The sequence below is a fragment of the Solea solea genome, chromosome 5 (assembly GCF_958295425.1).
Source record: "Solea solea chromosome 5, fSolSol10.1, whole genome shotgun sequence".
NCBI classification, from domain to species: domain Eukaryota; kingdom Metazoa; phylum Chordata; class Actinopteri; order Pleuronectiformes; family Soleidae; genus Solea; species Solea solea.
This window is the reverse complement of record NC_081138.1, coordinates 17,252,575-17,276,634: the sequence shown is the minus strand read 5'-3', so window position 1 is coordinate 17,276,634 and position 24,060 is coordinate 17,252,575. Positions and strand designations below refer to the sequence as shown.

The 24,060-nt window shown below is 42.3% G+C and overlaps 1 protein-coding gene across 3 annotated transcripts in view; it reads left to right on the top strand.

Annotated features, from left to right (window-relative positions):
• The window catches only part of fto (FTO alpha-ketoglutarate dependent dioxygenase), a 111,840-nt gene that overhangs the window by 34,144 nt on the left and 53,636 nt on the right, over window positions 1-24,060 (top strand). For all 3 annotated transcript variants that reach the window (XR_009240303.1, XM_058630081.1, XM_058630079.1), the window contains exons 7-8: window positions 2,374-2,493; window positions 17,862-17,989. Coding sequence is in view for 2 of the 3 variants with exons in the window: in XM_058630081.1 (XP_058486064.1) it covers window positions 2,374-2,493; window positions 17,862-17,989 (248 nt within the window). In the remaining variant the exon portion in view is untranslated. The remainder of the gene's footprint in view (window positions 1-2,373; window positions 2,494-17,861; window positions 17,990-24,060) is intronic.

Below are 24,060 nucleotides of genomic sequence, written 5' to 3'. Positions count from 1 at the left end.
AGTAAGAAGGAGGGACAGACAGAAAAAAAAAAAAGGACGTCCAGTATCGGCGCTCAAAGGCTTTGTTGTGTGCTTGAGCTGTAGTGATCGAAGGGGAGTGGATTTGGAGAGTGTTGAAGCGACCATAAAGGATGACATTTCTTTGAAAATGTGTTGTATGGAGTGACTGAGAGGCTGCCGAGCAGTGCCACTGGCTGTGTATTCTGGCTGACATGCCCCGGTCCTTGCATGTCATCCCTGCTGTGATCAGAGCCTTTTGGAGGCAAATGGCAGGATGATACTGTGTGTAGCTTCTACCCAAGACAGACCTGAGTCAAGTTGTTTATGAAGATAACATTATCCTTTGTTTTCACTTGTTTGGGGGGCTGAATAGAAGGTGTTGTGCATTCTAATACAGAGATGGCCATTTGAAATCTTTTCAGTAGTATCTCAACACCAAGCCCAAGCAAGTCTTCTTGCCTACTATCGTCACCTTGGGGCTCATTTTTAAAGTGTTTTTTGTGGCACTTTTCGTTTCTATGGAGTTTTTGAGTTTTTTGTTGCCGTAGCGTGTTGAAAGGAAATGTGTGGATACTGCAACTGCAAGTACACAATAGTGAGCATTCAGCTCTGCATTCATACAGTGCAAGGTGGGGATGTGTCGCTTGAGGTGCTGATGAGACATAATTAAGTTCCAGTCCAGCTCGAAACTTTTCAAATACCACAAAACACTGCACACAGTGGTATATAATCCCATAACATATGATCTTACTTGAACTTAAATCACAGTGGTCAGTTTTCTGAGTCTCTGCTCACAATGACATGTGCAGTAAAAAGTAGATAATAGTCCAGCTGACTGTGGGTTGTTTGACTCCTACCACGCCACTGGCACGTCCATGTCACCAGTGGACTGGCCTCATTGATATGAATGAGCTGAAATTGGTCTGAACTTATTAGCCAGTACAAATTAGCTGTATATGAGCGTAATTTGTAGGAGACAGGGTTATATGAGAGTTAATGACTGTCTCATCGAAAAAAAAAAATCTCTGCATGAAAATAATGCAACTGGAAACACGGGGCAAAATGTGCTCGTCGAGCTTTTGAGGCTTAAGACCTTTTGGGGGAGAACTAATCTGCCGTTGTGAGTTTATAGATATTTTCGCAGGCTACAGCTCTGTTAGAAGAACAATAAACAAAATTGTTCACAGAAAAGGAACAATAGCTCCCTCAGTCCCATGTGATGTGCGTCTCCTTTGTATGCAACTACATTTTGTGTCATACAGTTGTCTGCGTCGAAATGTAATAGAGCACGCATTGTTTTGGGTGGATGATGCTTTGTAGGACGTTTTGGGGGAGGGCAACTCGCAGCGTCTCGCACTTGCGTGTGCAGCAAACGGGGCAATCTTTGACACACACGCTCACATCAGCAATTGTATGCACAGACATTAACAAAGCCACTAATGCACCTACGTAGAGAGATACAGGCAGGGGCACAAACACAGCGATCCTCGCTCACAGGAAGGCGCGCTTAGAAGGAGATAGGCTACACCTGGTTACACGGAGCATCCTTGTGAGGATTAAATCAGCACTTCAAAAGAGCAGGAAAGAGAAACACTCGTGGCGGAGGAGAGGGGAGCAATTTTCGAGCTGGGAATGTAATCTCAAGATGGAGGGAGAGTGTCAGAGAGGAGTGAAAGGAAGGGAGGGAGGTGAAAGAGGAGAAGAGGAAGAGGGTGGAGTTTTCAGGTGTACTGACTGGAAAGTGTTTGTCAGAGTGTGTGTGTGTGAACCGACATTCATAAACAGTATGTGTGTGTCTGTTGTTTGGTAAGGGTGTGGTTGTACTGTATGTGGTAGGGGCATTTTTTTTTACATGTGTAATTAAAAACTGTGTCCTTACTGTGAATGTACTTTGACATCATTTATTTAGTACATGCATCAATATTTAAACATTTATTTCCTTATGCACAACACTGCACAATCTTTGATTTTAGGTTGTATTTTTGTAAATTTATAAATTTGTAAATTTGTAAATTTCTTATTACAATTTAACTTTACTTAGAAAGTAAAAAAAAAGAAAAAAAAAGGCAATATTGTATTTTAAGTTGTTGTTATATTAATTTACATAATTTTCCTGGTTGTAAGTTAATTTAATATTTTTAGAATACGTTTCAAATTGTGTCCCTAAACAGTACAAGTATTGTATTTAATGTATGTCTTTTGTAAAAGTAGATGCATTATCTATAAAAACATCATCATATACCTCATATGATATATTCAAAATGTATTATAAAATGGTATTTACAAATGTTTTTGCGGCTTCAGTTTTTCAGATGCATAGGTTAGATTTTTTTTTATTATTATTATTTATGTTATTTATGTGTGTTTTCTCAGGTGGAGTTTGAGTGGCTGCGACAGTACTGGTTTCAGGGACAGCGCTATGCCCGCTTCTGCAGCTGGTGGACCAGACCAATGGAGCAACTTGAGAAAGACTGGAGGCTCATGGAGACCATGGTAAAGCCCCGCTCAGATCATATAGTCGGCCTCACCGTGTTGTTTTAGCCTGTGTAATTCACTGTATCATTGACTCAGAGTTGTGTAATGGAATTTATTTCCTTTGTATTATCCAAGAAACACACACACTAACTTCAGACCTACCCAACTTGACTCGGATCCCACTTATGTTTTAGAAAATAGAACGTGTTAATATAGGTTTTAGAAATATATGCCTTTTGTATTTTTTAAATATTATTATGTATTAAATATTAGGAAAATATTATTTTGAAATATGCATCTGGATGTAATACTCTATTGTAATTAATACACCCACCTTAATAATAGTACACCCACCTTGATAATAATTATAATACTCATTACAAGAACAATAATAATAATAATAATAATAATAATAATAATAATGATGATAAAACATCAGCAACCCAATTTATTTCATAACAAAGGTTTTCTCCCTTTCTAAATACTCGACATGCCTCTGCCTGTGCTTTTTGTGCAAACCACATTAGTAACCTGCTGTCCAGTAATGCTCAACAAAGGGGAGGGTGTGTTAAAAAAATTACATGATTACATGGATTGTCAAACTTCTCACCACGGTGCATTGTTAAAGATGTGTCACGCGTTTGTTGCAGCCTCACAGAAGTTTTATGAGAGGAGGAAACACAGGAAACGCGAGGCTATTAGTTAGACGTGAATCACTTAAAGTGGTCAGACTTGTAATTAAGACACCTCACTTCGCCTCGGCCGCGGCGTGCCGCGCAAACGTGCGGCACACAGACGCAGATGCATAGGTGCCGCTGACTCTTCCTTCTCTCATCGCCCAGATTTCAAAGACTGTGCATGTCCGTGTGTGTGTGTGTGTGTGTATGTACATAACATCCAGACACCGGAAACAGCAGGGGGCACTCTTGTATCACTGTAGCAGCAGCAGAGGACTGAAAGAGCCTTTCTTTCCCCCCCCTCCATGCTCTCCCTCTCTGTGTGTGTGTGTGTGTCTTTATGTCTCTCGCCCATTCCTGCTGTCTCTGGGAGCTCTCTGTCAGTGTGGAGTGCTGAGCAGTAATCACATCTAATGCTCAGGCGGGGATAAAGACAGGGCCTGGAGAGCAGTACCGCTGCTGCTGACACTGCCCAGCTCTAGTCTTAGTCTCTCTCTCCTTCTCTCTCTCTCTCTCAAACAGCCTGGCAGAAGGTTGGTGAAGGTGTGTGTGGGGGAGTTAGTAGACAGGGGCTAAACTCGTGGAGGGCTCCACCTCTGGGCCCAGATGAAGTGTGTGATTTGGACCTGTATTTAGAGAAGGGCACCGGTGAAATGTGAGGTCTTTCGCTTGCTCTGTTGCCGTGTCACATACAAGCGATCCATCTCCACTGTGTGCGTGTCCACATGTGGATTTCTGTCACGCAATGGAAACTTGGTATCAAACTTTATAAAATTCAGCACATAAAATGGAAATCTATTTATATATATATATATATATATATATATATATATATATATATACACATATTTTAAAAAAAAAAATTACAATTATTGAATATACTGAATTCGCTGATATAAATATATCCTGTATCTGTAAAAAGAATTACATGTAGTATTTCTATGCTGCATTTTTTGCACGTCAATCTCCTGTGTGTGTGTGTGTTGACAGCAGCATTAATTCCACCAGTCTCCATTCCTCGACCAAAATTAATAATAACTTTATGTCAAATCACGTCAAAGCAAGTATGTGTCTTGTGGAGAAGTGTGTATTGAACCCGCGTTAAAAAAAATAAATAACTAAATAACACACTGGCGAGCGCAATACGTGTAACGATTCACTGTTGTGATGAAAGACAACATTATTGCTCTGGCAAGCAATATTTACATACATGCATCGACCTCTGATACGCTGATGAAAAGCACTTTATAGATATGACTTATAGATTTTTCCTTTTGCAAGCTCCGGTAGCTGGAGCTTTTCTGCAGTTAGATTAAAACACATTTCTCTAAATTACCATGAGTCATTTAAATTAGGTGGGTTCCTCCCTTCATTCTTTTATTGCATATATTTTACATTTTCAAGGCGGCAATTGACAGCACAGTGTAATTTAGTGAAAGACGAGTGACCCGCTGTGTGCTGATGCTGTTTTCCATTTATTTATTTAGGTTTTCTTTTTCTTTTTCTTTTTTACTCTCGTCTGCCGAGTGCATTTTAATACAGCATTATTTTTGTCCAATTTGATATCACCACGGGTTGTTTTAAAATAACAAATACATGTCTCTTTAAATAGAGCTTATAAAATGTGTTGTTTCATACACTGTGCTGTAGCAATAAAACAGCCTATTGTTTTATCCTGCTAAAATAGCAATACAAACAGCCAGCCTTCCTCTCTTTATTGTCATACTTAGCACAGAGTGTTGCGGGATGTGCAGGGCCATGTGTGTGTGTGTGTTTGTTAGTCTGTACGGAGAATATTGCAATGTGGCGGGACCAGCTCCTGTTTATGGATACTGTCTCTCCCTGGGGCTGTCTCTCTCTCTCTCTCTCTCTCTGTCTCTCTCTCTAGCTCCTCTGCCTGTTGTCATGCAAATGCTTATCCTTCCATTTGAATGGCATTCTGATAAAATACATAAATAAATATATAAAGAATTGAAAGAAAACACGTCCACTCGCATTTGGTGCCGCGCAAATTCAAGTGGCTCCTTGATAGCAGCAAAAAAAAAAAAGATGCGGTTCTGTATCAGTTTCTGGTGTAGGCGCTGCACGCGACAAAAAAAAATAAAATAATGTGTGTACGAGCGAATGTGGTAAAGGTAAAGGTTGTTTTTTGGAGCGTGGAAAAGGACATTAACTCAAAGGTTTTATATTCACTCGTGATCCACGGCGCTGACGTTCCTGGTTCTCCACCTGATGTTCCCTCAGGACTCTGCTATCACGGATATCATACAATTGTGACATTTCCATAAACTAGCAACAATGAATCGCTTCTGTCTGACTGACAATAGACGGAGAGACTTGGCTTTATGCAGAATATTTTAAATACTGGTGTGGTATTTCTTTTTTTTTTTTATCTTTCCCTCTTTTCATGGTGGGGGAGAAGCGACAGCAACAGCCCATGAGCACGTCTTCCTCTTATTTATTTTTTTTCTCCTGTCCTGTGTGCATGTCTCTGTGTGTGTGTGTGTTTCTGTGTGCGTGATGTTAATGTATGCACTCGGCTTGACTTTAATTGATTTAGCAGCTCTGCTTGCACAGTACAGCTTTTTCCCTAATTTGTCACTTTCCTGACTTCTGTGGCTGCTCATCTAGCGACTTCAAAAGCCACCGCAGCTGCAAAGAGATTTCTGTACACTCAGTCTCCCTGTACCTCTCTCTCTCTCTCCCTCTTTATGTTCTTTCTTTCTCTTCTTCTCACCTCCTCTCTCTCTCTCTCTCTCTCTCTCTCTTGCCATCTCTGTCTCTACCTCACACTCTCCTCCATATTTGACAGGAGAACGAGCCTTGTAGATGGAAATCTTTTCAACATACATCAAGGAAATTAATCTACTCTCATAATAAATGGGATCCACTCCGTTGGATACATTTGTATAATTCAAGACGTACAAAACAGGAAGTAGTGTGGGGCCATGTCTTCCTCTTCTCTGTTCACCCAGCCTGTCACTCCCTGTTTTCCAATGGTTTGCTCTCATACACACACACACACACACACACACACATACACAGACACAGTACACTCTTGTTTTCTTATTGTGTGACAAAATATACCTCCTCTGATTTATAACCGAGGGTGGCTCACGCAGCGTTCATACATACCTTTGTGTGTGCGTGTCCAAGGATGTGCTCGGTGACCATATCATATCATCTTCTCCCCTCGCGTTAATATCAGTCTGCAGAAACACTCTGGCCTGCGGAGGAGGGTTACACTGCAACTGTACACACCCTGGCCTTGGTCACCATCGATAGCTTATTAGGTTATTGACCTGAGCGCGTGGAGGCTGGGTTCTCAGGAGGCAGTGGAGGAGGGAGGGTTGTGAGTTTTAGGGCGAGACTGTAGGGAGAGACAGAAGGGAGGAAAAAAAAAAACCCGGAGATAGGGGTTGTGTGTGTTGGGGAGGAAGGGGGGGGGGGTCAATGTAAATGTTATTGCTGTGTGAGCTCATTTGATCAAAGTCCTGGAAAGGTTAAGCGAATCCAATCTGGTTTTGTATGGCAGAGTGGAGACACAGGCGCTAGGGAAGAAACCCCCAGGACGGAGAATGGATTATCATATTGGCGCTGGAGTAGCAGGGGCCTCTGACGGACAGTTTACCCTGCCCGTAATGCGTTTAGACAGCAATTGGCCTTAATAACCTTTATTGACTTCAGCGGGTCAGTGCCAAGAATCTAATTATCAAAGTGTATCAATTTCATTGGAGTTTAGAGTTGCACCGCTCAAAATAATTATTTTTAAGGTCGGGCTGGGGCAATTAATCCCCTCTCCACTTATTTGATGGCTTTGTAAAACATTATAAATGTTATGGTTTCTGTTGTGCGTTTCGCTGTAAATAATTTCAGGGGGCAATCTTTTTAAATGTATTATTTTGGAGAGTAAGCCATGCTGGTCCATGTGAGGTGGGGGGGGGGAAAGACGGCACACGTGTGGAAAGCCAGACCAGAGTGGAACAATGCCGCACATGTTTACCAGAAGTCATTTTTCTCTCTGACTCTCTCACTATTTTACTTGCGCTCACTTTTATACCCACTTTATATGCGCACATGGAACCCAGATTAATTATAAGTGTGAACTAAGCAGTAAACGGTTTAAAGACCATTTTTATTGCTCATTATGGAGCCATTTATTATCTCTTACATTAAATCACACCGTGTTCATGCAACACATTGTTGTGCATTTCAAGCGCCACACTGTGGAAACAGGCCCATACATTTATTATATTCTAACTCTTTGCAGTTCTTCAGCGTGTGTATGTGTTGCGTTTGTGTGTCTGCACGTTAATCCATGTGTCCTTATGTGTGTGAGCAGTGTGTCCACATGGAGCGCGAGTGCAGGAATTATATGTGCAGCTGCACAGTAGTTTATCCCTCATTGACAGTCAATATACCTGGATACGAGCAGCTGTTTCTCCTTATCGCGCCACAAAGACTAGAGGCCTAAGCCACGCGTTCATTATCGCACGGCCTTGTTTACCTACAGCTCTATATTAGCTGGCTTGCTTTGCCCTGTTTAGGCGGCGCTGTATAAAAGCGAAATTACTCAAAGATTATTGTTATTATTCATTTAAATAGGAAGTATATGGCTGATAATACATTTGACATCATGCAGCGGCTTGTGTTTGGAAATATAAAATGAAAAGGAGCAGGAAGAGACGGCGGTGGGGGGGGGGGGTAGCGTAGCAGTGCAAAGGTATTTTCGATTCTCTTTGAAGTCCCTATTCAACAGGGTAAGCTGAATTTTCAGCAGTGCCTGATAGTGTTCTGCGTAAATGCTTAAAGCCCTTTGGAGAATTTTCTTGGGCAGATACGCGGTGGCTTGAAGGGAGCGTTTATGTTACCTGGAGCCAGTGCAGCCCACAGCTTTGTACCTAAAGATGTACACTAGTAGTGAATGGAATCCCACAGAGATTTTTCTATGACAGAATCTCAGTGCAACATCACTGTACGCCAAACGGGGGGGGGGGATAGAGCTCCGAAACAGGTTTAACCCTGTCACTCCTTGGCTGGTGTTTATATATAATGTTAACAAAGACACAAAGGGACACAAAAAAGTGTGGCGTAGACACACACTAGTAAACATGCTGGGGAAGTTTAAAAGAAACCTGAAGTAACACATGGAACTGGAGAGTCTGACTGCACTTGAAATCTCCTTTCATGCATTTGTTCTGAAGCTACAAACTATTGCAATGCATCAATATTCAGCTATTTTTCAATTATGACACAGTGGAATGAAAGTGACTCACTGAAATGAGCACACGCACACGCACAAACTGGGCTGCCAATCATGATTCCTTGTGTTGTCACCTTCATAGTGTGCCAGTTTATTTTATCTTCGTCAGTGCAATTCCTTGCGGAGCGCTATCTCGTTTAAAATGATTGAAATTATCTCTCCTGTAAGTGTTTAATTATTTCTCAGTCACAGGATGTGGCTCTCTTTCCTGAACGTGGGGATGACGGTTGCATTTTCACTCCGACCTGGGCAACGTTTCTCCACGTGAAAGGCTGAATTTGGAACGTGTTGGAGGAACGTAGCTGTTATCGACACAATGTCCCCAATGTGGAAACTGCAAATGAAACGTTTTACTGTCATCCGTGAACGAGGATGAGTTCATTGATAAATCCCTCTAATTTTTATTTGGTGTGTGTGTGTGTGTGTGTGTGTACCCGTGATTGAAGGACACCTTGTTCTTACAGTGAGGGGTTGGGGAGTTTTATTGTCAGTGGTTTGGATAATTTATTTTGTTTGTCTGCAAATTGTGATGTTGACAGCGTTTTTTACTGTGTCAGCGGGCTTTGAAGGCGGCTTGTCTCGTCTTCTTAGAAAACAAATGAGCACTTTACAGAGACTGATCTGCCTGATCCGCTTAGCAGCTCCCTCAATCCCTGTATTTATTTATTTACTTATTTATTTACTTATTCATTTACTTACCTCTGTATGGATTTGGTTTGATTTCTCTCCCTCTCCTCATGGCCACCCCCTCCTCTTCCTCTCCCTCTCGTCTTCCTTGGCCCTGATCAGCAAGATAAGCCTTCAGAGGAGGAGAGATAACATCCAATAAAATAGTAAAGAGGAATTATGGGGCAGCCCAGATAAATCACTGCTCAGATTAATCGCATTCAGTGAGGACGGCGGGCTTGGCTGCAGGGGCCCAGCTTCTTCCTGTGTCATACCAACACAGCCAGAGTGATGTGAGGAAGGATCATGTGTTTGTTTGTGTGTATGCTGAAAAGTGCCTTGATGGTGTAAAAAGTATAAAAAGATTGAAGAGAGATTTCGAAGCATCTTATAAGTACGCCCTTCTTCTAGCTGACTGTAAACATACTAACCAGCACTTGTTCCACTATTTTGATACAGGTGTAATTATTTACTTTTTTGGGGGAATAATGTCAGGGTGGTGGGGTGAAAGGGATCGCAACAGACACGAGAAAACACATTGTTTTAGTCACTTAAAGTCCCGTTCAGCGAGTGTTCAATATTGATCATGTTCAGAAAAACAGAAATGCACATTCTAAGTTGTGCTGAATGTGTAGACTGGAGAGTATGAGTAAGAAAAGAACCCTCTGAGCCTTTTGTGCACAAATAACAAATAAAATCAAATCATGTGTATCTGAATGTGGATCCTCCTCAGCTCCTCTGGTTGATATCCTTATTATTGTTTATCTGCAGGTCAACTCATATTCATTTCACATTTATTTGTACAATCCCTTATCGCAGCTGCAGTCTCCGAGGGCTTCCTATCACCCACGCAGCGAAACAATAAATAAAGTTATTATTAATGAAAATGAAAGCGGTCCACCACCGACTGCAGCGACCAAAAAAGAAAAAATCCCACCAAAATCTGATTAGGAACACAAATGGTTTATAATAATGTCGATAACCTGGCTTTATTGAGGGTTTTTTTGCACGCAATAACCGGTCAAAAAAATCTCAAGTGTAAAACTATCTCTGTAAAACACACAACAAAAAAGGTCAAATATCACTGGGATACTGAATTACACTTAACGTGTCTTTGATTAAGGCTTAGGCTTTAGGTCTCCAATGCGATTAAGCCTTGATCCATAATCAGCTTTTTGTTCAAATCTTTCAACTAGTGCGGGAAAAAATAGCAACCGCTTAATTCCACAACACCTGTCTAATGCTTCAAAATAACTGCAGCAGCTTTTGTTGTTCCGAGGTACACAAATCCGTCTTTGAAAACAATTAACGCGAAGAATGACTTGATACTGATGGGAAGACGGTGTAAAATTGTTTGATTTGCGTGAAGGAATACAAAAATGAGGAAGATATACAGGGGGGGAAGATTGTTGACGGTGATTGTGTGATTTCTTTGGGGAGGTGGAGGAGGTGCAACGTGGAGGTGTGTTTATTTTCAGAGATGAGTGGGATAGAGAGATAACGATTAGGATTTGAGTTCAGATTGTGAAGGTGAACCAAGAGAAAAGCTGAGGCTGGAGACAAGGGGATGGGACTGGAGTCATGGGGGTCATGAGACTTTTTTTTCCTTTCCTTTTAAACTAAACCTGATCTCTGATAATGGACATTTCCTCTCATGTGTTATTTACACTCACCAGTTACACCGCTGACTTGCCAACTCTGATAAGTTCACCTTGGAACTTTCGATTTTAGTAACAACTATTATAAATAACTGATGGTGACTCTTAGAGCAGATACACAGTCAGATTTTGCTTGATGATGTTTGTGAAACACTTCCAGCCTCGCATCCTTCCTTCCCCTGTAGATAGAGCGATCTGATAGGTGGTGTTAAATGGGTGAGATGTAGGACAGCATAATTAACACTAGTCCTTTAGCAGGCCCCGCCTCACTCCACTGGGAGCACCCAATATAGTGCTCATTAATTTCTATTTGTGCGTAATGAGAGGGTCATGTTGGATGTAATAAATGGCTCTTTTATTTGGGTATAAGCTACGGGGCGGCATCCTTTCCTGGCTAACAGTCTCATAAACACCCTTTAGGTGCTCTCATCAGCCTCCCTGGGTGGGGGGCAATCACAAATACACATACGTACATAACACTGTTTGTAGGGGGTACTTTGTAAATGTCTGAAAAACACACGTGAGAGAGAGACTTGAGTCATTTTTAACATGTTGCCTCATCAGTATCATATATTTAAAACAAGTTAAAACCTTTAAAACAACACCCTAGATAAATACCTTATATTATTATTATTTAATAAAAGTTAAGTAAAAATGTAAGTTCTTTAAAACACCATCCGAGGATAGATGCATCGTTTTACCGTACATTGCATTTATTATACACATTATATTTCTAGACATGTGGTATCGTATTGTTTTCCCTTCAGTGTGTTTGTTCCTTTATAGTTCGTTATTTTAAGTTCAGATTGTTTCCTCATGGGCTGGGCTCAGATACTCATCTGACATGACGTGATATGATGACTGATAAACCTATAATGCAAATGATAAGTGGAAAAATATGAAAAGATCAAGATATAATACAACATTCGTCTTTAAAAAAAAAAAAATCATTATAAATATCAGATAAAGATGTAAATCTGTCTGACATGTAGTGTAGTCCCCATTTAGTTAATTAGATTATATTCATATACTCCACAGAGGAATATCTTGTGAGAGCGAGGATAGTTTGTGTTGAACATGTGCATGTGACTTCTTTGCCAGATTGTTGTAGACAGCATTTTATACAGAATGTGAGTCCATAATCCACTTATATGTTACTGCTTCATGGTGTGTGCCATTGTCTATTATGGGGTAGCCATGCAGCGTGGAGAGAATTGTATAAGGCAAAAGGGCTATATCCATAGTAGTAGCGGCAGATTAAACTCACTGCTCATAGTGGTTTAAATAGTCTGTCCAAGGATTTGATGTAAAATGATGCAGCAGATTATAAATCGATCATTCTCAATCCATAGTAATAACTGTTGTTCTTGTGGGTTCTTACAAGCAGTGGTGATATATTTTCGTCTGACCATATTTCTATCAGAGCTTTTACCTCGTTCTCACCCCACGTTTTTCGATATACACGTGGGTATGTTTTGGTTGCGTTTACCCACAATGCATTGTCGTCCTCCTCCTGCCTTTGGTCCGCTTGAAGAGAATCGAGACCTACATTTTATAAGGCGGACCAGATTTTGCTTCTTTGATGCACATCAGTGTTCGGTTGCGCATTCACACCTCCCCAAACGAACCAGACTTTTTTCACAATTAATGTCAGCCGAGTCACGTAAACAGCTTGTTTACGTTCACCGTAACGTCCTCCATTCCGATGCAAACACGCAAGAGCATCCCTACCCTTCTAACTTTTTGTAGTCAATCAAAACTTTGTAACAGTTCAGCCCCTGCAGGCAACCCCCTGCCTCTCCCTACCTAATGAAACAAAACTGCTCTATGTGAGTGTGTCTAGATGGATGGAAACCCATTTTATTGGTTTAGCATTTTTTTTTTTTTTCCTGAAGACCTGAAGTATGGTGTGGTGTGCGTAACGCTGTAACTCCGGGGCTGGCTTTGGCCCCAGTCAGCAAAAAGCTTTTTACTGGCAGGAGAGTGAGGTGCTGATCACAATCTGCTATCTAGCTAAAATCTAGACTCGGCTTTCATATACTGAAAGAGAGAAAGGGAGTTTTAACAGAGTAGAAGGTGCTTTAGTGTCACGCTCATCACAGACATCTCTGTCCAGCTCTGTCTTCGTTGTCTTGAATTAGTCAAAGCACCTCTCCAGGCTTTCTCGTGATGGATAGATGATGCATTCTTGCCAGGCCAGTGAGGAGTTAGTGTGTTTGTGTGTGTGTGTGTTGTCCCAGCCTGCTGGAGAGCTCATTCAGACAAAGAACTATGTGGTTTAGCCATTAAGGCAAACTGAATCCACACTCCTTATCATGAGATGGAGACAAAAGCCTTGCAAGGAACCGACCAGTGAATTTTTATGTGATATTCGTGGGCCCACTGGACTATGAGCCATCAACAGATTTTCCTTTTCTTCTTGCCACCAAAAAGGGAGCAGCACAAAAGCTTCGGAGTTCTGCTTCATTGGACCCTGTGGAAAGCATATGTCCTTCTATCCCGCTTGTATTCTGCCCAGAAGATGGACAGCCGTTGGGGCCATAGAAAGCATCCCTGCCCACTTGTGTGTGACACAATGCCTTCAAACAAAATCACTTGTCAGGGGTCTTCCCTTTTTGGGAGGTTCCGCCCCACCCCCGAAGTCTTTGTCACTTTAAACATGTTACTCTAATGTTTCAGACACATTTTTCTAATGTTTTACACTCCATATAATCTGCTGTGCGTAGCAAAGCCTATTTTACTGGCTGACATAATTGATGGTGCCTGCAACCTTGCAAAGGTCAATCAGGCAGAAAGGCCTTGGTTTCGGTCACCAAGGAGATCGCAAAGAACACATTCTCGCAAGCACACACAAGTGCACACAGACACAGCAGTAAAGTTGTGGGTCTTTAGATTGAATACATTAAATAATATTTGCTTATTTTAAAAGACTTTGAATAAAAAGAATAGTTTCTTCGTCAGTATTTTCTTTCTGTGTATACATTTTACAGAGCTGCTTGATCATGTGCTTATAAGTTTAAGTAAGGAGGCTGTTTAATAAGCTTGGTTTACTTTCCTTTGTTATTATTACTATTATTGGATTTGGAATAATTTTTTTTTGAAAGGTTCCATGAAGTCAGTGCTGTGAAAATTACACTAGTAAATGTTTTACAGTTGACTCAAAAGGCCCATATAAGGATGCAATTGCACGTAATCTTCATATGATCTTTGAGTGATTGTCCTTTAATTTTTATGGAGCTGCCTTCCCACATTAACTTCCATGTTCCCTTGTTGATTACATCCAAGACTATGTTTCTTTGTCTGCACTGAACAAACAATGTTGACTCCCTTTACTTCTCCCTGCACGTACAAACACACACACACACACACACAATCAACCAATTTATCATAAAGGAAATTGAGCAAATTTAATTTCATGTATTCCTCCATTTTTTACGCCGTGGCAGCAGGAAGACGGCACGGAAAATAAACAAGCACGCATATACACTTATAAAGTGTGATGTCACAGAAAGGCAAATGTAGTCTGGGGTTTTATTTCCTCCTGGGCTAATATAAGTTTTCCACTGGGGGAGAGCTCCCACCACCTAAAGAATAAAGTAAGTCAGTGTTGGCATGTAGCGGACAGACACAGACTGGAAGTGGCCACGGCAGGATCGCAGCTCCCACGTTGTTTATATCTGTGAACAGAAGATATCCATTACACTGAGCAAGGTGCCTTATGCCTTTTTCCACCAGTGGCCGAGAGGATATTGGTTTCTTGTATTAGAGAGGAGAGGGGGATTGAGACAGCTAAGAGTCTGCCAAAGTCCCACTCCCTAAGACTGATAAAATCAGATGTCAGAGCAGCTCACTTCTAACTATGACAAACATCAGTGGAGAACCTGGAAATATAGACATAAAGAGCTCGAGGTACTTTGCCAATGTGGTAGTTAGTGTTGTTGGTGTGTAACAGGAAGTCACAGTTGGGTGGAATGGCAACATGCAATGCTGGAAACATTGTACATGATTCATTGTCTAAGTCATCTCAAGAGTTCAGTCACTACCTGGTAATTGGCAGCATTAATTAATCTAACAAATTTGATTAATATTTTTTTTTCCATCAATACGTTTGACATTGTTGATTATAGAAACTGATTCCTTACACACAGCAGATGTACTAAATAACAGAGTCCGTTTGGGTTTAAAGTCCCACATGACGCAGTTTGTTCAAGAACCAGAAGGTTGACAGTCTCTCCTCCAGCTGAAAGGGATTATCATTTTTGAAATATCTCACTCTCTGTCGAGTAACTCAGTTGAGACTGGCCTTTAAATGTAGCAAATGTAATCTTTGGTTTTAAGTTTTTGTTTTTTTTGGAGTGAATGGCCCTGGTGGTGGTGGCTTAACAGTCAAAAACCATAGAGGAGCTTACAGTTGGGGACACGCCTACATCCATATGGGCACACAGATGTGTTGGCACACAGAGAGGATGTGCTGGTCTGTTGCTGGACCTGTTACACAAGCTAGTGTCATAGAGGTGAGTCTGGAAGAGGTGCACTTATTTTTTTGTAGGGGAGGCGCCATGGTAGCCAAAACTTAGGAAGTGTTCAGTGTTACTTTTTAGGTAATTATCTATTCATTTGAATTCTTTGGACTATTCTGGTCTAAAATCACCTATCTCACTTGAAATAGTTCATAAACGGGGTTAAGGTTTAAGGTAGTGACAGTGAGTTTAAGGGTAATCTGCGGTTCCTTCAAAGAACTGGTCTGAAGTGAGCAAAAACATTTCATGGTGTATAATAGTTTCTCAGACACTCTGGTTTTTGGCTAGTAGAGTGTAAACCTTCAGATCTGTATCCATCTTGATTTTTTTTAAACCTCTCACCCTTTGAGCACTTGTTTCTTAGCTATTATGTGTGCTATGACAGTTATTATATTTAGTTTAAAGGGATGTACACCATATTGCTCTGTGTGCAGCAACAAACCCTCCTTTATGTTATTCTGTGCCGAATGAGTGACATGTTGTTATGTGAAAGAATAGACAGATGCTTGTTGGTGTTAAGATATAGTCCTGGCTTGAGGTGTTAGTGAGCCGCCCCAGGCTGCCCTCCAGCCAACCTATACTTGGAACGCTATCATCACTCCAACTCTCCACCAACCACAATATCACCTTAGCTTGGCTGTGTGTTTGTTTACCTACTCTGGTTCTGCACAGGGCCAGAAATGTTTATGCCTATCTGTAGTAAAATAGACAATGTTGAGTTTGGGGCCTGGGGACCAGCAATGGGGCACTGAAGTCCTCCTTGTCCTCTTGTTCACCTCAAGATGTGGCCTGGGTCAGGAGGACATCTGTGGTCAGCATCAGGCACAGAGAGGTGGACATTGAGGACAGCTACTGTCATCAAGAGGTAAATAGGAGGAAAGAAGGGGCTGATTAGTGCTAATACAAAGGTCTGCGGTCTGGGCATAGCTGACAGAGGCTGGGCTTGACCAGTAAACAACCAGTGGGGTGTCTAAATGGCCGAGGGATCAGCCTGGGGCTAGACCTGGATATTTCTCTCAGCACCGGGTCTTCTAAACATAAGACTATACACGCACACACACACACACAGACACACACTAACATGCAAAGACATGCTTACATTTTCAATGTGAGGAGGTTTGGTAGATCACATTGCAGCTTCATCATCTCTGAGTTAGGACACAAAAAAAGCAATTACACATTTTAAAATGTTATTTTGGCACACTTAACCTCATTGAACTACACCCAAGCCTCCTATGTGAGGAGCTGAAGCAAGCTTAGGATCCTGTGAGAGCTTCGGATTCAGTCGCCAATCACTTGCTCTTCCTTTGCTGCGCTTGAACCTTGAAAACTGTGCTCCGCGACCAGCGCGACAATATGATATCCATCGGCTGAGATGGTGATACACTCTGAATGCACTTTCTGGCACTTTCTTAGCCTGTCACTCATCGCTGGAGGGTGGGGTTTGAGCCAAACTCAACGGTACAGTTTCCATAGGCAGACAGCTGACCCTTCTACCTCCTGGTCACCATAATCTTTGGTGTCTTCTCTGAATCAGGTGTAATCTGTCACACATTGCCATGTGTTTTGACACCTGTCCTGTGTGGTGTGGAGGCGATAAGCATATTACTCTGTCGGCAAATCACACGCCGCGCCTTCGGAAAACGTGTACAAACACAGACAGTCAAACCTATCTTCACATGAATTAAGACAGACAGGTGGATTGTCAGAGAGGGATTAGAAAAGAGGCAGAGGAGAAGGAATGAAGGTTCCTTTACATTGTGGTTTTTTTTTGAAAAGATGGTTGGATGACTGGGGAGGTGAGTGACTGTTAATGGGAAGAAATGAACACGCTCGCCGGGGAGATGTGACAGGAAGAGACTGTTCTTAACAAGGCGTCAGAGTCAGTCAGAGTTACAGATCCATCACGTCTTGAATGCTGGGAGGGGGGGGGGGGGGGGATTTAAGGATATTCAGAGAGGAAGAGAGTTTGTGAAGGGTAGAGCAGAAGAGGGAGATGGTAAGAGGAAAGAGGGATTTGAGTGTGGCTGACAGCACTGCATTTAATTTGGGCTGCCAGATCCTTTTTCATTTGACTCCCTCTCAACCAGCTTAGAGGCTACAGAGGACTTGGAGGCGAAGGTTTGCTAGGATGTCTCAGTTTAGCACTGATGTGCCACGTCACACTTTAAGCTGGCCTGTAATTCATGTTCAACAGGGGGATACTCACACATTACACTCTGCTGTGCAGTACGTGATTAATTGACTCACACTCTAATATTGGGTGTAATTTGCCCGTCCTCTGATGTGAAACTGACTTTATACGAGACTTACTGTATGTCGCTATCCCAGGGATGTGGTAATGGAATCCTTGCTCAGAGCTGTGTCATTTCTGAAATAAGGACAAAAGCTCAAGGATGGAGAGAGAGGTAGTCTCTCTTCTCAGTTTCATAGTTGGAGGTAAAACAACCAAGAGCATGTTAACAACTTTATGAAAAAGAAATGTCCTATGCGTTGCAAAGGGAAGGAAATGTGTAGTCCGGGTTGTATTGTCATCCACACGCCTGTTCATTCAGTTCTAAGAGATGTGCCGTTTTTTTTTTTTTCCACTTTTCTTTTTCAGACTATGCTCTTCCTGGCGTCAGTGGAGGAGGAGGAGGGCAGGGCAGGCGAGGGACGGAGGGAGATGGCAGAAACCCTGCTGTCCGCCTTGACAGATAGACACCAGCAAAGACAGACATGGAGAGACAGGTAACCCACTGCAATGCTAACATTCTTCCCTCCCTTTGGACCGCAGAAATAAATCATGACAGCAGCGTGATACACTCTGAAACGAGAGCACAGGCTCATTTCCACCCATCACACACAAATTAAGTCATCCTGCTAAAAATATAAAATTGCCCTTTTTTTTTTTTTATTTAAATAGATGTGTCGTCATGTAGTTTGCTGTTGGCTGTAGGAAGAATTGTGTGTATTTCTTCTTTAGTTGTCATGGTTTACCCAAAGCAAATGCGCTCATAAAACATGCTGCATGTAGAAGATGTTGAGTTTCTGTATGTGCCATGAAACAAGTGGCATCTGTTAAAACTGCCATTAAATTAAATTAAAGTGAAAGAAAACTCACAACAGTCTCAAAACCAAAAACGTATGTCCTGTAATATTGTGTTTTCTTAATCGTATTCCTTATTTCTTCCTGAGTGGTATTTGAATTCTGAAGGAGCAAATGTAACGCACCCACATTAAACTCTGATACACACCTTTCTTGAATTGCCAGAGCTTCAGTCTCAGTGCTGCATGATCACATGAAGCGGTTACACTAAACATGGATCGTCACATTAGTCCCGATTTCATTCAGCCTGCATTGGCACTGATTCCTACAAAAGAGCAGATGTGAATTCCCCAGATACGCAGTGGTGTAGTTGATATTTGTTTGTGGTCCTTGGCCCTGGCAGCTATCACAGCTATCACAACGACACGTGTGTCATGGATAAGCTCAGTCACTTCCTTCCTTCCAGATAAGGGCAGAGAGCACAGGGTTTAGAACCGCAACCATTCATTCCGATAAAGAAGGCCCCCCACACACACACACACACACACACACACACACACACACACACGCAAACACAGAGTGTTATTTTAGCTGTTCATTCTCTCTGACACTCCCCCCTACTACTAGCAAGCACACATAAACACTAGTATGCATGTGAACACCAGAGTTGCATATGTTTTACTGCTTATTGTCTTTATCAACAGATTTGACCTTAGTGTCTCACACAGGAGTGTACACACACACACACTCAAACTTTGGACCAGACATGATCCAGAGCCAAGAGAAAGCAAAAGTGCCAGAGGCAGAATCCACAGACCAGGGGCCTCATGTATAAAAGAGTGCGCAGCTTTCATACTGAAAGATGGCATACTCAGATTTGAAAAGTGCGTACGCCAAGAACTTCAGAAATGTATAAAACTGTGCGTACCCCCACACCCTCTGCACCTTTCCTTTATGCATCCGATCGAACATGGAACGAGCAATGTACCCCGCCCCTATTCCACCCCAAAATGTATATGCAAATGACTCTAAAGTGCTCGCCGTGACGAGTAATGTCAAGAAGCGTCAGGATTTCACCACAAGCACAATCAAAGCGTTGATCTATGATGTCGAAACCACTTTACTTTACCACTTTTGAAACATCTTGGTGGTTTGTTGTTCTGGAATTAGGGATAAACGCAGGTGTCAGAGTCACGGTGGCATTCACTGAAAGTATATGTCTCATATTTACATTAACGCTCAAAAACACTTGATTGTCGGTGCCGTGGGTGAGAAAGCGAGGCGTTTTCTTTTGAAAGAAGTGTGTACTTCCTGTATTGTTGCAGGCTCTCGTCTTTCCATGCTTTGGGTTGTCCCCTCTTGTTGACCCTTAGCTCTGCCCCATCCAGATGAGCCTTGTAAACAGCCTGTTTCCACACACCTTGCTTTGCTGTGTCGACGCCCACCGCCTCTCAACTCCGATGTAGGGCTCGAACTGATAGTGCATTCCAGCTGCAGGTGCTGAAAGCTAGAAACCATCTTACCACACCCATCCCACCCCAAACCCAACATCACTGCTGTGCTGGTCCCCCCCCCCACCACCACCACCACCACCACCCACAATGCAATGTTACCACGTCTAATGCTATCACAGACCAGGACAGGAAATGCTCAGCTCTCATCGGTGGAGTAGACAGACGTTTAATCTATCAGCAGTGAAAGACTGATTAGATTAGTTTAGGTTGAGGGCAAGCATCCCACACAATATGTTTGAACTCCAGGCCCTCCTGATACCACCTCTCACACATTTGCACACGTATATGTCTACCCCCCCCCCCCCCCCCCAATCCTCACTGCCCTGACTTACACAACAGTCAGGGGTCACCCTGTCAAGTGGCTGTCAACAGATAGCATTTACACAAAACTAAACACATGGCTTTGTGCAATGTTAAGTGGGATAGACTGGTAGAGATTAGAGAACAGCGTCTGCCGAGATGAGATTTTTCATGGAGGAGGCAAAAGTTGCTCTATGCATACACTCGGAGACAATTTCACTCTTTTGAATTAAAGATACAGTATATTACGGAATCAGACACACAGTGAGGAAATTCATTTCACTGTTGTCAGATGTATTCAGACCTTTGTTTATTTTCAATAAGCCACATACCAAAATAGGACTTTTGAAATTAATTTGCTGATTTATTTTGCTGATTTTTTTCTCCATCGGGCTTCCTAATTAGGTTTCCACACAATATGCAACAGGCGAGCTTTTATCATAATGCTGCCTTTTGTTTCCAAGGTTTCAATTCAGCACATAATGCTCGAAAAAAGGATGGAAAAGAAGCAGAAAAGGCGTGATTGATGACTCTTGCAAGAGGCATATAAACATAAACAACCAGCATTGATTGATTAAGTTTCTTGCTGACTTTTGTTTCTTAAACACCAGTTAAAGCAGCATTCTTTGCGTTGAAACATGGGCCTGCTCGCTGCCTTTTACTGCCTCCAGGGCATTTTCAGCACCATCGAGCAAGAAGGAAAGAGGAATTGGACCTGGTGGCCAGTGGTTCTTCACAAGTGACTTATAGGCACTCAGAGTGAGTGATGCTGCAGCTCGCCCCACGAGCAGATGCAGTCCATTCATTCACTCAGAGCCAACAACGTTATGAGGGCTTTTTTATTCTTATGAGCTTTTCTGGTAACTGGGTTTTCCTGATGCACATGGTGAATTCTTTGATAGATGCTGCCCTTCCGTGTCCCTTTGGTAAATGCCCCGTGAGTATGCTGGAAATAGATGGATTATTATGTGTGTGTGTGTGTGTGTGTGTGTGTGTGACTATTCCGCAGTACAGAGGTTGAGTATGCAACACAGGAAGTGCAGAAATAAGAGCAACAACTAAGGAAACGGAGCTCTCAGATGAAGGAAAGGACAATGGCTCCGTGATTCTGGAGATTCAAAATATGTGGCACTCAAATTGTTTCGTTTTGAAAATACATCATATCTGCAGAGTTACGTGTAGAGGGAAATTATATTTTCTTCAACCACCAGAAGTACCACCTGTGCACATATGCGCATTTTTGCTTTTAAAAAGACCTGGAGCGACACTGTCTTGAATTTGTACAGTACGGCGGAACGTCCTGAATGAGGTGACCTCATGCTGACCGTGTGGAGCCTAGAGGTCACTCCTCGCGACCAAAGGAAATCAAAAACTCAACAACAAAATAAGCTTTGTCACAGCCAGTGAGCAAACTCTGAAGGGAACAGCTGTGAGTTTTGTTCTGACCATGCAAACTGCTGTAGGCTTTGTAAGGTCATTATATGATAATGAAAATCATTACAGAATTACATGGGGGTTTAGGACATGAGAGCAGCGGGGAGGGGAAGGGAGGGCCACATTGCGTTTGATAAATGGACTGTGAAGGTGCCCATCTGGCCCTCTATGGCTTTTCTTCCTGCTCTTTTATCCACTCTTGTCCTTTACTACCCTTCTTTCATACCCCTCCTCAGTTCTCTAGTAGGCCAGTGTAAAAGCAAGCAGGCCCCGTAGTGAAAGATTAACAGAGTGCAAACCTAACTCACCTCTGTGGAGAAGAAAAGGAGGAGAGACAGGCAGAGGTGTTTATGACCCAAAGCAGGGTTTGTGCCTCACTTGGCAAAGCTTTTTCCTCGCATTTCTCTGTGTGGGCCGGTAGAAAAGAAGACAGCCATTGACCTCTGGCATCAGAAACAGTTGGACACCTCAGGATGTGTTGATAGCTCTAGTGTGCAGTCACTGAGGTGTTCATTTATTTTTATTTTTTGCTTAAAAATAATACTAATAGTAATAATGACAAAATAGTTGAAGTGGGGAGGGCCAAAAAAGTGTGCCAGTGGCAAATGATTGGTCAGTAATACAGTAATAAAGATATGTAATAGCCATTGTTTATTACAAGGCGACCATTCTTTTTATTTCATTTTTTAGTGTATTTAAAATAACAATTATTCACAACTGTCCTTTTTTTTTAAAAAAAAACAAAAAAACTAAACGTATTCCCCCCTGAACATATGTGACCCATCCTGACGAAGTGATGGTGTCACCATAATAGCTGTACACCCAGAATCTGTGGTGTAGTACATCTGTTGCCTGTGTTTATTACTTTTCTTCAACTTGTTGAGAGTGAGTGAGGTCTTTATCCCAAGACAAAGGAGACATCAGCTGACATGGAAAGCATAGCTAAAGGACAGAGAGGGAGGTCCACGTGTCCACAGCTGCAGTCATCACTCAGCTGTCCAGCTTGACCCATGACCCTGTTGGGCTGTCTCCCAGCCTCCATCAGCTTTATGTTTCCTGCTATTGTCATCCTCTCTTGTCCTCACCTGGACAGAGGGCTACTACACAAAAGGCCCAGTCTGTCATCAAAACCGAGGGTCACCAGGGGCCAGCGGGGGCCATGGAACTTGGGTTGATGCTGTGCCCAACTGGGATGACCCCACAGTGTTGTCGGCTACCAGTTGCACCCCTGTGGGGACGCATAGTGTCACATAAAAAGGAGGAGAGAGACCTTCGTTTGCTGGCACTTCATATCAGGAGTGGTGACATTTCCTTTGTGTTGTCTCCGACAGAACCGTCCCAAGTCCCGCAGTGGGGTGGGGCAGGGAGGGAAGAGACAATGGAAGTGTCCGTTCCCAGATGAGAGATGTAAAGATTGTCAGTGTGGCGTCCACAATTAACAATGGCACAGCTTTGTCTAATGTCGCCACTGCACGTCTTTATACTGTCAGTGTAACAAACTCAGAGGTTTTAATAACCCCAAGAGTAGACTGATGATTGGGGTTTAACAAATGCAAAAGGTCGGTACATGAAAAATTGGTCCAAAGGCTACAGTGTATAATCAGCTGGCAAAGGAAGAGTCAGGGAACAGACCAAACAGGACATACACCAGGAAAAACCGCTCCGTCATCGACAAACTAGACGAGGTGAGAATATATACTTAATAGGAGAGTGCAAAATTAGACACAGGTGCAAACAGTAAGGGTGGGGACATGTAATTAGTGGTGCAGGGAAAAAAAGGACATAGTTTGAAATGAGAAAACAAAAGGAATACAAACACATGACCTGAGCACATTTCCCATCAAAGCTGTCAGCAGTTCAGCTGTATTTGCTCAAAGGAATGGTTAGTGGTTTCTGAAATGTTATTCTTAAATGTAGACAGTGTGTCATTCCATGTGCCCAACATGTGGACTGGTTTGTGGATTACAGTTTGGAGAAGGTGGCATGAAGTTGTAAATAAGTAGGTTTAATTAGTAAGGGTGAGCTGGCATCATAAAACCAACGTGTTCTGGTTGGTGGCAGGTCGGTCCGGGGCATGTTGTCAACCGGGGCTTGTGTGATGTAACTTGCAACTGGAGGTGACAGATTAATCAGACCTACCAGACGGCAGTCCCACATTTGTCTTTACATCACGCCACAACAGCAGCTTTGTTTTGCAAGCACAACAGACAGGACTAGCGCGGTCTGTTTTGCTTGGCATCTGTTGCCAGCCAAAAGTTTTGCTGGCTGTGCCCTTGTTTCTGTTTACCTCAGGGGTTTTGTTTGCCATGACGGTGAGCAAACACCTGTGTGTGTGTGGTGGGTAAAATAAAAATACTACGAGTACTAATAATAATAATAATAATAAACTTATATGTACATATCACTTTTCTTAACATTGTTACAGAGTGTGTAACAGTCAAATGTAACCTTGTGAAATATATCCAACCCTCATACCACAACCGTGTTCTCCCTGCGTGTCTTTTTTCCTTGTACCAACTGCCTTT